The 17,552-nt window shown below is 43.3% G+C and overlaps 1 protein-coding gene across 1 annotated transcript in view; it reads left to right on the forward strand.

The window, feature by feature from the left end:
- Positions 1-17,552, forward strand: part of ESPN (espin) — a 347,402-nt gene that overhangs the window by 183,544 nt on the left and 146,306 nt on the right. Inside the window, 1 exon segment of the mRNA XM_077458332.1 lies at positions 11,487-11,770. Coding sequence (XP_077314458.1) covers positions 11,487-11,770 — 284 coding nt within the window.

The following is a 17,552-nucleotide window of genomic DNA, read 5'->3' on the forward strand; positions in this document are numbered from 1 at the left end:
CACTCATCAGTGCCACCCACCAGGGCCCATCAGTGCCATCTTATCAATGCCTACCAGTGCAGATCATCAGTGCCCATCAGTGTAGCCTCATTAGTGCCCATCAGTGCAGCCTCATCAGCGAATATCAATGAAGGAGAAAAATTACCAGTTTGCAAAATTTTATAACAAACTATCAAACATGTTTGTTTTTTTTCAAACATTTCTGTCTTTTTTTTTTTTTGTTTGTTTAGCATAAAATAAAAACTCAAGTGGCGATTAAATAGCACCAAAAGAAAGCACCATTCGTGTGAAAAAAATGATACAAATGTCATATGTGTACAGTGATGGATGACCGCGTAATTGTTATTCAAAGTGCGACAGTGCTGAAAGCAGAAAATTGGTCTGGGCAGGTGGGGAGTTTAGGTGCCCGGTAAGCAAGAGGTTAAAGTGTATTTTGTATTTTTTTTTTTTTTTTTTCAAATGTTGGGGTTTTTTTCTTTTAAATAAATAAAACCCCATACCACCAAGAGAAAGCTCTATTTGTCTCAGAAATTCTATAACATCTATTTGGTTACAATATCACACGACAGAGTTTTTGTCAGTCAAACTATTAGAGCACTAAAAAGCGGCCTAGTAATGAAGGAGTAAAGGGTGGAGCTCAAGTAGGTAAAGGGATAAGTCACAAGAAAAAATGCCCCCATTGTCTCTCCAACAGGGAGTCTATGGGAAATGGGGATTTTTAAGTGCCCAAAAATACACCAAAACAACAAAGTTAACAATGTAGATGGAAAAAAAAATCAATTTTTTTATACAGATTAACTACTTGAGCCCCGGAAGGTTTTACCCCCTTCATGAACTATTATTATTATTATATGCTTTAACTGACAATTGCGCGATCATGTGACGCTGTACCCAAAAACAAAATTGATGTTCTTTTTTTTTTTTTTTCCTTACAAATAGAGTTTTCCTTTGGTGGCGTTTGATCACCTCGGCGGTTTTTATTTTTCGCGATTATAAACAAAAAAGACTGACAATTTTGGAAAAAAATAAAAAATATTTTCTACTTTATGATATAAAACATATCCAATAAAAAATTTAATAAATCAAATTTATTCATCGGTTTAGGCCAATATGTATTCTGCTACATATTTTTAGTAAAAAAAAAAAATCCCAATAAGCGTATATTGATTGGTTTGTGCAAAAGTTATAGAGTCTACAAACTATGGGATATATTTATGGAATTTATCATGTTTTTTTTTTTTTTTGCTCGATTATGGCGGCGATTAGCAATTTTTTTTTTTTTGGCAGGACTGCGACATTGCGGCAGACAAATCTGACATTCTTTTAAAAAAAATGCACTGTCACTGTACAAATGACACTGGCAGGGAAGGGGTTAAGACCAGGGGCAATCAAAGGGTTAAATGTGTCCCTGGGGGGGGGTGCTTGCTAACTGTGGGGGGGGGGAGTTTGCTTTGCTAAAGGAAAACAGAGATCAGAGATCTGTTTAGCAGAAACACAAGATCTCCATTTTCCACTCTGGCAGAACGGCGGTCTGCCTTGTTTACATAGGCAGACTGCCTTTCTGCCTCTCCTCGGAATGACAGGCGGGGTCGGGCGGACGTCGCTGATTGGCTCCCGCTGTGTCCAATCACAGTGGGAGCGGGTCGCCAGAGGCGCAGTCCCTGTGCAGACCCTGTGCACAAAATCGTGTACAGGTACATGATTTTGCGCAGGAGGGCCAGCCTGCCGCAGTTTATCTGCATGGGGCAGTCCTTAAGTGCTTAAAGTATATTTTCCATTTAACCACTTAACAACCGGCCCATAGCCGAATGACGGCTACAGGGCGGTTGTTTGACTCTGGTAGGCCGTCATATGACGTCCTCCCAGAATTCCGCTCTCGCGCGCCCCCTGGGGCGTGCACTCGAGAGCATCCGCCATGTTATGACGCCGGTTCCTCCCTCCCCTCTCTGTACCGATCGGTACAGCGGAGGGGGAAGAGATCGGTGTCAGCAGCGATGTGGGCTGCATCTGCAGTGCCCACATCGCTGCTCACCGAAAATTAACCCCTCAATTCCCTGCCATTACTCTGCAACACTCTGCAAAGCTCTGCAACATCCGCCAATACCCTGCAACACTCTGCAACACCCGCCAATACCCTGCAACACTCTGCAAAGCTCTGCAACACCCGCCAATACCCTGCAACACTCTGCAAAGCTCTGCAACACCCGCCAATACCCTGCAACACTCTGCAAAGCTCTGCAACACCCGCCAATACCCTGCAACACTCTGCAACACCCGCCAATACCCTGCAACACTCTGCAAAGCTCTGCAACACCCGCCAATACCCTGCAACACTCTGCAAAGCTCTGCAACACCCGCCAATACCCTGCAACACTCTGCAATGCTCTGCAACATCCGCCAATACCCTGCAACACTCTGCAACACCCGCCAATACCCTGCAACACTCTGCAAAGCTCTGCAACACCCGCCAATACCCTGCAACACTCTGCAATGCTCTGCAACATCCGCCAATACCCTGCAACACTCTGCAACACCCGCCAATACCCTGCAACACTCTGCAATGCTCTGCAACATCCGCCAATACCCTGCAACACTCTGCAACACCCGCCAATACCCTGCAACACTCTGCAAAGCTCTGCAACACCCGCCAATACCCTGCAACACTCTGCAAAGCTCTGCAACACCCGCCAATACCCTGCAACACTCTGCAATGCTCTGCAACACCCGCCAATACCCTGCAACACTCTGCAATGCTCTGCAACATCCGCCAATACCCTGCAACACTCTGCAACACCCGCCAATACCCTGCAACACTCTGCAAAGCTCTGCAACACCCGCCAATACCCTGCAACACTCTGCAATGCTCTGCAACATCCGCCAATACCCTGCAACACTCTGCAACACCCGCCAATACCCTGCAACACTCTGCAATGCTCTGCAACACCCCGCCAATACCCTGCAACACTCTGCAATGCTCTGCAACATCCGCCAATACCCTGCAACACTCTGCAACACCCGCCAATACCCTGCAACACTCTGCAAAGCTCTGCAACACCCGCCAATACCCTGCAACACTCTGCAAAGCTCTGCAACACCCGCCAATACCCTGCAACACTCTGCAAAGCTCTGCAACACCCGCCAATACCCTGCAACACTCTGCAATGCTCTGCAACATCCGCCAATACCCTGCAACACTCTGCAACACCCGCCAATACCCTGCAACACTCTGCAAAGCTCTGCAACACCCGCCAATACCCTGCAACACTCTGCAATGCTCTGCAACATCCGCCAATACCCTGCAACACTCTGCAACACCCGCCAATACCCTGCAACACTCTGCAACACCCGCCAATACCCTGCAACACTCTGCAATGCTCTGCAACATCCGCCAATACCCTGCAACACTCTGCAACACCCGCCAATACCCTGCAACACTCTGCAAAGCTCTGCAACACCCGCCAATACCCTGCAACACTCTGCAAAGCTCTGCAACACCCGCCAATACCCTGCAACACTCTGCAATGCTCTGCAACACCCGCCAATACCCTGCAACACTCTGCAAAGCTCTGCAACACCCGCCAATACCCTGCAACACTCTGCAAAGCTCTGCAACACCCGCCAATACCCTGCAACACTCTGCAATGCTCTGCAACACCCGCCAATACCCTGCAACACTCTGCAATGCTCTGCAACATCCGCCAACACTCTGCAATGCTCTGCAACACCCGCCAATACCCTGCAACACTCTGTAACACCCGCCAATACCCTGCAACACTCTGCAATGCTCTGCAACACCCGCCAATACCCTGCAACACTCTGCAACACCCGCCAATACCCTGCAACACTCTGCAACACTCTGCAATGCTCTGCAACACCCGCCAATACCCTGCAATGCTCTGCAACACCCGCCAATACCCTGCAACACTCTGCAATGCTCTGCAACACCCGCCAATATCCTGCAATGCTCTGCAACGCAATACTCTGCAACGCCATACTCTGAGAAACCCAGCCATACTCGGAGATACCCAGCCATACCCAGCCATAGTCGGTGATACCCTGCAATACCCAGCCATAGACATCCCCCCCCCTCCCGCCGCCCTCCGGTGCTTCTACCGACTCGCCAATACGATCAAAGCCAGAATCTTTTTTTTTTTTTTTTTTTTTCAGGCTTCCCAGCTTAGAGGTGAGATGTGGGGTCTTATTGACCCCATATCTCACTGTAAAGAGGACCTGTCATGCCATATTCCTGTTACAAGGGATGTTTACATTCCTTGTAATAGGAATAAAAGTGATCAAAAAATGTATTTTTGGGGAAAAAAATGTCAAACTAAAATAAATAAAGTAATATGAACAATAAAATTTTTTTTTTTTTTTTAAAGCGCCCCTGTCCCCATGTGCTCGCATGCAGAAGCGAACGCATACGCAAGTCCCGCCCACATATGAAAACAGTGTTCAAACCACACATGTGAGGTATCGCTGCGAACGTTAGAGCGAGAGCAATAATTCTAGCCCTAGCCCTACTCTGTAACTCAAAACATATAACCAGTAAAAAAAAAATTAAATCGTCGCCTATGGGGATTTTTAAGTAGCGATGTTTGGTGCCATTCCACGAGCCTGTGCAGTTTTAAAGAGTGACAAGTTAGGTATCTATTTACTCAACGTAACTTCATCTTTCACATTATGCAAAAATTGGGCTAACTTTACTGTGTTTTTTTTTTTTTAAGCACAAAACTGTTTTTTTTCCAAAAAAAACCATTCGAAAAATTACTGCGGAAATACCGTGCGAGATAAAAAGTTGCAACGACCACCATTGTATTTTCCAGGGAGTTTGCTAAAAAAAAATATATAATGTTTTGGGATTCGATGTAATTTTCTAGTAAATAAATGATGATTTTTACATGTAGGAGAGAAATGTCAGAATTGTCCTGGGTGCTCCAGAACGCCTGATGGCGCTCCCTGCATGTTGGGCCTCTGTATGTGGCCACACTGTGTAAAAGTCTCACACATGTGGTATCGCCGTACTCGGGAGTAATAGCAGAATGTGTTTTGGGGTGTAATTTGTGGTATGCATATGCTGTGTGTGAGAAATAAACTGATATGGCAATTTTGTGAAAAAAAAAAAGTAAAAAAAATCTTGATTTTGCAAAGAATTGTGGGAAAAAATGACAACTTCAAAAAAACTCATCATGCCTCTTACTAAATACCTTGGAATGTCTTCTTTCCAAAAAGGGGTCATTTGGGGGGTATTTGTACTTTTCTGGCATGTTAGGGTCTCAAGAATTGAAATAGGCCGTCAGTACTTCAGGTGTGATCAATTTTCAGATATTGGCACCACAGCTTGTGGACTCTATAACTTTCACAAAGACCAAATAATATCCACCAATTTGTACTTATTTTTACCAAAGATATGTAGTAGTATGAATTTTGGCCAAAATTTATGAAGAAAAAATGACTAATCTGCTAAATTTTATAACAGAAACGAAGAAAAATTCATTTTTTTACAGAATTTTCTGTATTTTTTCTTTTATAGCACAAAAAATAAAAAACCCAGCGGTGATTAAATACCACCAAAAGACAGCTCTATTTGTGTGAAAAAAAGGACAAAAATTTCATATGGGTATAGTGTTGCATGACTGAGTAATTGTCATTCAAAATGTGAGAGCACCGAAAAGCTGAAAATTGGTCTGGTTATTAAGGGTTTTTAAGTGCCCAGTGCCCAGTGGTCAAGTGGTTAAATAAGACATTTTTATCACAGCTATAAACATGTGGTCAGAACACCTATACACCCACGAGCAACAAAGAACACATGGATCAACGCATTTCGCCCAAAAAGAGCTTCCTCAGGATCCACTCTGTTTTCCAATCTTTGTCATTATATAGCTGATAAGTAATACAAACAATACAGCATTCCAACATTAAAATACAAATGTGATAACAAAATATATTCATATCATACAAAATAGAAAAACTGAATTTCTTGAACAGCTTTGAGGTTTCCAAAAAAAAAAGGTAAAGGGATACTTACTGCAATGATGATACATCTCCCACATTATATTCATATTTTTTCAAAAAGAACCAAAAACACTGCGCTATTCAAATGTGTAGACGGTATACAAACAGCAGCTAACACAACATCTAGGTGTACAAATGTGGCATAATAAATTTTGTGAAAAACAGTGTAGCGCTTATTTGTTTTTACCACATTACAATGTGACCAATGTAATCAGTGCATACATTAGACTGTGCAAACAAATAAATACATTTAAACACTCTTTGCTGTATATGATAATTAAAGCTAGAATGTCCAAACAAATATATGAAAAAATATATCAAAAAATAGGAAAACAACGTGAAAACAAGTGAAAAGTTCTCCAAATTTTCCAAATTTTCTGTGTATGATACGATGAAGTGAAAACAGTCCTACACCTTCTCCAAGGAATAATCGCACAATCACCGCGGGAACCCTCCACCACATAAAATGGGGGCTTACCAGATTTAATGGATCCTACTCAAAATTATATTTGGAGGATCATATATGCTTGTAGATATACATAGGCTTTTTTCGGTGTTGTCCTTTTCTGGAAGACTTTCAAGTGTGGCTATTTCCTCTACAGTATGTCTCCATCCACATAAATCATCATAGGTAATGGGATAGATATAAAAGAAGAAAGCAGGGACCACAATAGTGTAACTCCGTTTTTCGTTTCAAGTAATTTAATAAAAAATTATCAAACTCACGTGTACAAAGAACCTAAGCGCTTTTTCAATAAAATCTCAGGCTGCAGTGAAGTCCCGACGCGTTTCGTCTTAAGCAGACATCATCTGGGGTACAACTTCAAGGCAGCCCTCCAGTCTATATAGCCAGACCCCCAATCAGGCCTAGATTTCGTCCATCAGTGTCACCACGCATCACTTCCGGTATCCAATATGGCCGCCGGCGTGCGTTCCACGCCTCTTTTTAATAATATGAAGGGTCTAGTCAAATAACTGGTACATCCCATACTCTTATATGTGTTGGACGAATCACTTCCGTGTATCTCAACGACGAAAGCGAACGTCCTAACGTGCGCCAACAACGTCCAAATGGAACGCAGGCGTAAACACTAAAATGTTCAGACGATCTTTTAACCTCAGCGGAAGTAAAGTAAACGTGACCCCCGCGTATCTCACGAACGGAAGTGGGCAGCCTGGAACGCACCATCTTTATCCAATGGAGTGCGGACGTATGTCAACATCCCGGCGTCATAACGTCACTTCCGTGTCCCCATATTCAAAAAATAAATAAACGTGTAAAAAAACGCCATCTCTAGGGTGAAATGCAGATCGGCACAAGGTAGAACGAATCTCCTATATATATTAAATAAGGAAAAATAGAGTATATACTTTGAGCTGAGGGATATATCTAATAGAAAAAATTGATAAAATATATAAAAAATATATAAATAAAAAACATTAAATGCTCGGACGCTGCATCCAATAAGAACACAGTGCCTATAATCGCATATTAGCTTATCTAGCCATATTTCACAGGAATAGTAAATTAAGAAGGCAAATTTCGAAAAAGTTTTTTCAGTAATTTTACCCAAAGGAGTTATTATAATCTACCTAGAGATATCAACTGAAAAATAAATAGGAAAATAAATATGACCGAATCTATTCGGGTGGGCGATTATTACATCGTGACACCCTATATAGATAATGACCTATGCAACATCAATCCAAAAAGATTTTTAATCCCAAAAAATTGAAAAAAATTGAAAAAAATAAAAAAATATAAAACTTATAAAAATCAAATGTAGTCATAAGTTTTGAAATATATATATAAAGAGACTTAACCAAAAAAATATATATATACTCAAGAATGGCGCTCTATTGATATTATGGCCCAATCAAAAAGAGACCGAAAGCCATATGTGTTGACATATTAGACGGACCAAACCCAAATCGCCTTTAACCATCTACTAATACTCACAAAGTACATTTTCCCCACATATTCCTACCATGTATAACCAAAAGAGAGGAAAAGAGGAGAATAAAATAAAATAAAATAAAGATGTAGATGTAAGAGATAGACAGACCTCAACCATCATCAATAAATACATCCATATCACACACCACGCCCAAGCCAAACGGGGAGTGGGACCCAACGCCACGTGTCAACCATCGTTGATGAATGCATTGATGTCCCACTCCACGTTTAGACCAAACGGGAAGTAGGATTTGATGGTGTATATCCAATAGGTCTCTAACCTGGATACGCCCCTGGTCATGGCACCCCCCCTCCAGGGTGGCGTGTACTTATCAATAATCAAAAACTCTGTTCCGGTAGGATCACTATTATGACACTGCTTATAGTGTCTAGGAACAGTGTGTTTTGAATCTTTACTCTTGATAAGAGATATATGTTCGCCTACCCTGATTGCAAATGTCCTGATTGTCCTTCCTACATATTGCTTGCCGCATGGGCAGGTGATTAAATATATCACATACCTGGTATCACAAGTGCAAAAAGGCTTAATAATATGTGTCTTGTTAGTAGTTGTAGATGTAAATTCAGTAGCTTTACGTCTCCCCAAGATATTATATCTACATACACTGCACTTTTTACAGGGGTAGAAACCCGTCATGTTGTGGAAAAAGGATGGACGATTAGGTGGATCTAGGATATTGGGGGCTATACTACTCTGTAAGGATGGAACTCCCCTAAAAAGTATTTTAGCTTGTTCGGGTAGCTTGGGGCCTAACACAGAATCATTCTTTAATATACTCCAATGTTTGTTTATAATAGATTTGATCTGTCTATGCTGTGATGAAAACGTTGTTAACATAGACCATCTATAAGTATCATCAGGTACATTTTGTGTTTTCTCAACAATAAGGTCCTCTCTATTAATTTCCGCAACTTTACATATTTCCCTATCCAAAATTGCACTATCATACCCCTTATCTTCAAATTTCTGTCTAAGATTTTTGGCTTGTATTCTGAATGTGTCTAGATCTGTACAGTTTCTCCGAAGACGTAGAAACTGGCTTCGTGGGACCGAATTGAGCCAAGCTCTATGGTGGCAGCTATCTAGGGGAATGAAGCTATTCTGATCTGTTTCTTTAAAATGTGTCCATGCGGCAAGCAATATGTAGGAAGGACAATCAGGACATTTGCAATCAGGGTAGGCGAACATATATCTCTTATCAAGAGTAAAGATTCAAAACACACTGTTCCTAGACACTATAAGCAGTGTCATAATAGTGATCCTACCGGAACAGAGTTTTTGATTATTGATAAGTACACGCCACCCTGGAGGGGGGGTGCCATGACCAGGGGTGTATCCAGGTTAGAGACCTATTGGATATACACCATCAAATGCTACTTCCCATTTGGTCTAAACGTGGAGTGGGACATCAATGCATTCATCAACGATGGTTGACACGTGGCGTTGGGTCCCACTCCCCGTTTGGCTTGGCCGTGGTGTGTGATATGGATGTATTTATTGATGATGGTTGAGGTCTGTCTATCTCTTACATCTACATCTTTATTTTATTTTATTTTATTTTATTCTCCTCTTTTCCTCTCTTTTGGTTATACATGGTAGGAATATGTGGGGAAAATGTACTTTGTGAGTATTAGTAGATGGTTAAAGGCGATTTGGGTTTGGTCCGTCTAATATGTCAACACATATGGCTTTCGGTCTCTTTTTGATTGGGCCATAATATCAATAGAGCGCCATTCTTGAGTATATATATATTTTTTTGGTTAAGTCTCTTTATATATATATTTCAAAACTTATGACTACATTTTATTTTTATAAGTTTTATATTTTTTAATTTTTTTAAATTTTTTTAAATTTTTTGGGATTAAAAATCTTTTTGGATTGATGTTGCGTAGGTCATTATCTATATAGGGTGTCACGATGTAATAATCGCCCACCCGAATAGATTCGGTCATATTTATTTTCCTATTTATTTTTCAGTTGATATCTCTAGGTAGATTATAATAACTCCTTTGGGTAAAATTACTGAAAAAACTTTTTCAAAATTTGCCTTCTTAATTTACTATTCCTGTGAAATATGGCTAGATAAGCTAATATGCGATTATAGGCACTGTGTTCTTATTGGATGCAGCGTCCGAGCATTTAATGTTTTTTATTTATATATTTTTTATATATTTTATCCGTTTTTTCTATTAGATATATCCCTCAGCTCAAAGTATATACTCTATTTTTCCTTATTTAATATATATAGGAGATTCGTTCTACCTTGTGCCGATCTGCATTTCACCCTAGAGATGGCGTTTTTTTACACGTTTATTTATTTTTTGAATATGGGGACACGGAAGTGACGTTATGGCGCCGGGATGTTGACATACGTCCGCACTCCATTGGATAAAGATGGTGCGTTCCAGGCTGCCCACTTCCGTTCGTGAGATACGCGGGGGTCACGTTTACTTTACTTCCGCTGAGGTTAAAAGATCGGCTGAACATTTTAGTGTTTACGCCTGCGTTCCATTTGGACGTTGTTGGCGCACGTTAGGACGTTCGCTTTCGTCGTTGAGATACACGGAAGTGATTCGTCCAACACATATAAGAGTATGGGATGTACCAGTTATTTGACTAGACCCTTCATATTATTAAAAAGAGGCGTGGAACGCACGCCGGCGGCCATCTTGGATACCGGAAGTGATGTGTGGTGACACTGATGGACGAAATCTAGGCCTGATTGGGGGTCTGGCTATATAGACTGGAGGGCTGCCTTGAAGTTGTACCCCAGATGATGTCTGCTTAAGACGAAAGGCGTCGGGACTTCACTGCAGCCTGAGATTTTATTGAAAAAGCGCTTATGTTCTTTGTACACGTGAGTTTGATAATTTTTTATTAAATTACTTGAAACGAAAAATGGAGTTACACTATTGTGGTCCCTGCTTTCTTCTTTTATATCTATCCCATTACCTATGATGATTTATGTGGATGGAGACATACTGTAGAGGAAATGGCCACACTTGAAAGTCTTCCAGAAAAGGACAACACCGAAAAAAGCCTATGTATATCTACAAGCATATATGATCCTCCAAATATAATTTTGAGTAGGATCCATTAAATCTGGTAAGCCCCCATTTTATGTGGTGGAGGGTTCACGCGGTGATTGTGCGATCATTCCTTGGAGAAGGTGTAGGACTGTTTTCACTTCATCGTATCATACACAGAAAATTTGGAAAATTTGGAGAACTTTTCACTTGTTTTCACGTTGTTTTCCTATTTTTTGATATATTTTTTCATATATTTGTTTGGACATTCTAGCTTTAATTATCATATACAGCAAAGAGTGTTTAAATGTATTTATTTGTATTTACATTATATTAATAAAAATACAATAAACTGTTACTTTGTCACTACTACCGCCCCCTTCTGGAACCCAGTGAGCATTATTCTTCATTGAGGCTTTAAATAAAAATTTGGAATTCCTAACGCATCCTTGTCTTTTGCCTTCTATAGGACCCCCTGAAACGGCTACAAATGACATGAAAACCTATATGGACATGCTGAATCCCGAAATAAACCCCAACGGAGGCAAGAAAGGTGATAGCAGCATCCCTCCTCCCCCACCGCCAGCCTTTCCTCCCCCGCCGCCACCTCCGCCCCCGGCTCCTGACTCCAGACTCCCGCCACCCCCGTGTTATCCAGCACCAAGCCCTCCCGAGGGTCAGCACACATCGGAGATCTACGTCCAGGCCAAGAACAATCTTCGGCACGTGGAGAGCGAAATCCTGCAGGAAGAGGTAATCTGTGACGTGTACTTGACCTGACTTACAAGGTGTAGATTTGGTTAGGGGTCCCCCTCCCCCACCGTTCAAGCCATGTGAGACTTAAAGCAGTATTACACCTAAAACCAAAAAGGCACCAATCATGAGCTGCATTCTTGTTTTTTTTGTTTAGGCTTTTTTCTCTCTGTTTTTACCTGGTGATCTGGCCAGTAACAAACCTCCTGTATTAGTGACCCCCCACACCCCCACGCTCTGGATGAAGGAGCACAGGAGTTGGTGTGAGGCCACTGGACAAACCCCACTAATCCTACTAAAGGGCAACAGTATTTATTTCTTGAGACACAGTGCAGGCTCCTATACTTGGAATTAGAGGGACTTTATTTGGGTGCTCCAACACCAGATCTGGGCCCCAACGCACCGGCTAGTAAGGAAGAGTTTATGAGAGAATGACATATTATTATCTCTGCATTGCACCTTAAAGCGGTATTAAACCCAAAACCAATAATGTATTATATTGCAGCTTACCAATCCGTAGATGTGGAGGCTACATTCGTTTCCCTTTTTTAGCCTTTTATCTCTCTGTTTTCACCTGGTGATCTGGCCAGTAACACACCTCCTGTATTAGAGCGCCCCCCCCCCCCCCCCCACACACTCTGGAGCACAGGAGTTGGTGGGAGGCCACTGGACAAACACCACTACTCCTACTAAAGGGGAACAGTGTTTTTTTTTCTTGGGATACAGTGCAGGCTCCTATACTTGGAATTGGAGGGACTTTCTGTGGGCGCCCCAACACCAGATTTGGGCCCCAACGCACCGGCTAGTAGGGAAAGAGTTTCTCAGAGACTGCCAAATTATTATCTTTGCATTGCACTTTAAAACCAATAATGTAATGTATTGCAGCTTACCAATCATTAGATGTGACAGCTGCATTCATTTTCCTTTTTTATAAGCTTTTTTCTCTCTGTTTTCACCTGGTAATCTGGCCAGTGACACACCTCCTGTATTAGAGTGCCCGCAGTCTGGAGGAAGGAGCACAGTGGGCCCCTTAGGACAACAGCATTGCCAGTCTGGGGTACACTAACAAACTGAAGCTAAACTCCAGCTAATACCTTATAATCATTATTTTTTTTCCTTTTGGGATAAAGGGTTTACATAAATTTAAAAACATTTATCGGGGGAAGGGGGGTGGCAAAAAACCCTCACACACCCCTGGCCCCCCCCCCCTCCCAGTTACTCAAACGATCGATCGCCGCCTGCCAGCCCCGCACTTACCCCATCCAGGTTGTGGCTTTGGCGGTTTCCAATGTATCTCCCAAGTCCCGGTGGTCGCTTCTCCCCTGGGCCAATCGGGTCTTAGGACTCCTGCCCAATTGGGTCTCCTGACCCACTTCCTGATTGCCCAGGAGGAGAAGCAGGAAGACATTAGTGAATTAATTAGGCCCCTGCTTAATATTAATTTGCTAATTAGCCCCATACACACTATGAGAGAGAGAGAGAGATTCTATTGTGTGAAATAAAAAAAAAGTGAAACAGCCAACATTTTATTCTCCAGGGCCTCTGTTTTTAGAAAATCCATAATATTTGGGGTACAGTGTTAAGTAATTTTCTAGCACAAAGGAATAAAATGCTGACTTTAACATGTATACAAGAAATTAAGAAATTGTCCTAATAGGCAAGCAATTATTTTGCCCACCCCTGGTAGGGTGCCGCCTGGCCTGCCATTTTTTGTTTTTTTTGTTGGTTTCCTTTAAAAAAAAAAAACCTGAAGCTGCTGGGTGTAAATTATGTGGCAGTTCCATAGGAAAGCCTCGGATTCCCGGATCATACATTATTCTCCAGCCTCATCCTACACCTGGCCTCCTGACAGTAAGACTTCCGGCACCACCGTTACCGGATTAGTCCGGGGTGCCGGCGGTATAGTTAGATGTCAGGATCACTTTCCTTTGGGGTTTTAATTAACATTCATATTTAACTGCACGGCGGCCTCCAGCAATTAAGGAAACAGATGTTTACACTGACAGCCGAGCTCCGGTGCAAAAGGAGAACAAGGGAATAAAGGTTTAAAGAAGAACGCATAGCTGCCAGCACTTAGGGGCTTGAAGGGGAACTCCAGCAAAAAAATGTAAAAATAAACAGCCCAGCATGCTGGAAAAAAAATGAAAAGCAACTCTGTTGCAATAGGAAAATAGTACTTTATCCTCCCTCCGCTACAGGACTCTGCTTCTAATGGCCAGGCCGGTGCTCTGATTGACGTGTCTCCACACTCAGTCCACATGGAATATAATAAAATTCAGCCGAATACTCGGTAACATTCATTGAAATATTCATTTTTATTTGCTACATAGTATAACAAAAATCTAACTGGCTAACGCATTTCGGCTGTGACAGCCTACCTGCCCCAGGGGAAGTACCCGAACTCGCTTGCAGAAGTTCACAATGTAACCGATTTGGTCGTTGGGTCAAAAGTTACCGACTTTGAGCTCTGGTTTCCCAGTTCCTACTGGGTCAAAACAGGCCAAAAACTAGTTGAGCATCAAGGGTCCAGGGAGTACTACAAGCGCCCAAAATTGGGGACCCACGGGAAGTACCCGAATCCCGGGCCATGTATCACAGGAACACCAAAGTTCAGGGTTCTGTAGAGGACGTCTAGGGGTACATACAAATCGAGTTTGGGCCTGGTACCCCAACCAGAACTTTCTAGTAACCGGAAAACCGCATTTTGAACTGGTATAGCTCAGTACCGGCACACCGTAGAAAACTCAGTGTGCTCTCGTTAGATTTCCCCAAGGGTTCCCTACAAAATGACACCCCCACTTGATTTAAGGGGCAAAATTTTGATTTTTGATACCCCAGTAAAAAGTGTCAACGCTTTCTCTGTGGCCATGGGTCTTAAAAATACACCGACATGGGAGGCTGTAGGGCTAGTGCCTAGGGACTCAGGTGCAGAGTTTGGGGTCCAGGGGACCAAGCCCCCAAAGTAACCCGTCCATCCCCGTCAGTGCCCATCATTGCAGGCTCATTTGTGCCCATCAGTGCAGCCTCATCAGTGCTAATCAGTGCAGGCTTATCAGTGCCTATCAGTGAAGAGGAAAAATTGCTTATTTGCAAAATTTTATTACAGAAAACAAAGTGCCCATCAGTGCCACCATGTCAGTGCCCATCAGTGCCACCATGTCAGTGCCCATCAGTGCAGCCTTGTCAGTTCCTATCAGTGCCGCCTTACCAGTGCCCATCAGTGCCGCCTCATCTGTGCCCATCAGTCCAGCCTCATCAGTGTGCATTAGTGAAGAGGAAAAATAGCTTATTTGCAAAATTTTATTACAGAAAACAGTGCCCATCAGTGCCACCATGTCAGTGCCCATCAGTGCCACCATGTCAGTGCCCATCAGTGCCACCATGTCAGTGCCCATCAGTGCCACCATGTCAGTGCCCATCAGTGCCACCATGTCAGTGCCCATCAGTGCCACCATGTCAGTGCCCATCAGTGCCACCATGTCAGTGCCACCATGTCAGTGCCCATCAGTGCCACCATGTCAGTGCCCATCAGTGCCACCATGTCAGTGCCCATCAGTGCCACCATGTCAGTGCCCATCAGTGCCGCCTTGTCAGTGCCCATCAGTGCCGCCTTGTCATTTCCCATCAGTGCCGCCTCATCAGTGTGCATTAGTGAAGAGGAAAAATAGCTTATTTGCAAAGTTTTATTACGGAAAACAGTGTCCATCAGTGCCACCATGTCAGTGCCCATCAGTGCAGCCTTGTCAGTTCCTATCAGTGCCGCCTTATCAGTGCCCATCAGTGCAGCCTTGTCAGTTCCCATCAGTGCAGCCTCATCAGTGCTCATCAATGAAGGCTCATCAGTGTTCATCAGTGAAGAGGAAAAATAGCTTATTTGCAAAATTTTATAAAAGAAAAATCGGTACCCATCAGTGCCGCCTTGTCAGTGCCCATCAGTGCCGCCTTATCAGTGCCACCTCATCTGTGCCCATCAGTGCCGCCTCATCTGTGCCCATCAGAGCAGCCTCATTAGTGCCCATCGGTGAAGAGGAAAAATAACTTATTTGCAAAATTGTATAACTGAAACGAAGAAAAACATTTTTTTTCTAAATTTTCTGTCTTTTTTTCATTTGTTCAGAAAAAATAAACCCCAGAGGTGATTAAATACCACCAAAAGGAAGCTCTATCTGTTAAAAAAAAAATGATAAAAATGTCATTGCGTGGTCATACATACGGTGTTACGTGACCGCGTAATTGTCATGCAAAGTGTGAGAGCACTGAAAGCTGAAAATTGGCCTGGGCAGGAAGGATGGGGGGGGGGGGGGTGTGTGACCGATATTGAAGTGATTAATATATCAGTTCCATGCAGGTGGCATGGTGTCAGAAGGGCAGGAAGTGATGGGAATAGTGAGGAAATGTTAGAACATTTGCCAGATATTTTCGGTTATCTGAGTCTGATGGCCCCAGTTTTCATTATTTTAATACAGGATTTAAACACCAACAGTGTTTTACAATACAAAGGAGACAATACAGTTACAATACAATTCTCCTGAGAGGTTACAGTTCTCCTGAGGAGGCCCGGATCCTGAGGAAATCGAATAGGGTGGAGCAAGTGATCCAAAGGGTTATAATTGTAGAGGGATGAGCTCATGGAGAAAGTTCAGTTGTTAGGTGGAGGTAGGATAGGCTTCCCTGAAAAGATGAGTTTTCAGGGATCATCTAAAGGTGGACACAGTAGGAGATAATTGGACACATTGGGGTAGGGCATTCCAGAGGATGGAAGAGGCTCTAGAGAAGTCCTGGGGAAGAGAAAAGGAGGAGTTTGAGGGAATTAGAGAGCAGGAGGTCTTGGGAGGAGCGGAGCGGGCAGTTTGGGTGATCTTTGAGATGAAGTTGGTGATGCAGTTGGGGGCAGAGTTGTGTATGGTTTGTAGGTTGTACTTAGTAGGTTAGTATTTTGAATTTTATTTGCTGGGGCGACTGGGAGCCAGTGGGGAGAGTGGCAGAGAGGGATGGAGAAGGTTGAATGGAGGCCAATGGAGGTGTTGGCAAAAAGGGGTGGAGGGCACTGAGTGAAGGCCAGTGGAGGGATTGGCAGGGAGGGGTGGAGGACATTGTAGGTTAGTGGAGGGATTGGTGTGTAGGTCATTGAGTGGAGACCAGTAGGGGATTGGCAGAGAGGAGTGGAGGTCAATAGGAGGGATTGGCAGAGGGTTGGAGGACACTGAGCGGAGAGCAGTGGGTGGATTGGCAGAGAGGGGTGGAGGACACTGAATGGAGGTCAGTAGATGGATTGTCAGAGGGGGGTAAAGGACACTGAGCGGAGGCCAGTGGGAGGGATTAGCAGAGAGGGGTGGAGGACACTGAGTGGAGTCCATTGAAAAGATTGGCAGAGAGGGTTGGAGGACACTGAGCGGAGTCCATTGAAAAGATTGGCAGAGAGGGTTGGAGGACACTGAGTGGAGGTCAGTTTAGATATTGGCAGAGAGGGTTGGAGGACACTAAGCAGAGTTCAGTGGGAGGGATTGGCAGAGAGGAGTGGAGGACACCAAGAGGAGGCCAGTGAAGGGATTGGCAGTGAGGGTCGGAGGACGCTGAGGAGTCCAGTGAAAAGATTGGCAGAAAGGGTTGGAGGACACTGAGAGGAGGTCAGTTTAGATATTGGGGTTGAGAACACAAAGAGGAGGCCAATCGAGGGAGCAGAGAGATGTGGAGGGATTGGCTGAGAGGTATGGAGGACACTGAGAAGTTGGTATGGTAGATGACATTGGCAGCAGCATTTATAATAGACTGAAGGAGGTCT

The sequence above is a fragment of the Lithobates pipiens genome, unplaced genomic scaffold (assembly GCF_037356315.1).
Source record: "Lithobates pipiens isolate NorthernLeopardFrog02 unplaced genomic scaffold, aLitPip1_a1.2 Scaffold_27, whole genome shotgun sequence".
Taxonomy (NCBI): domain Eukaryota; kingdom Metazoa; phylum Chordata; class Amphibia; order Anura; family Ranidae; genus Lithobates; species Lithobates pipiens.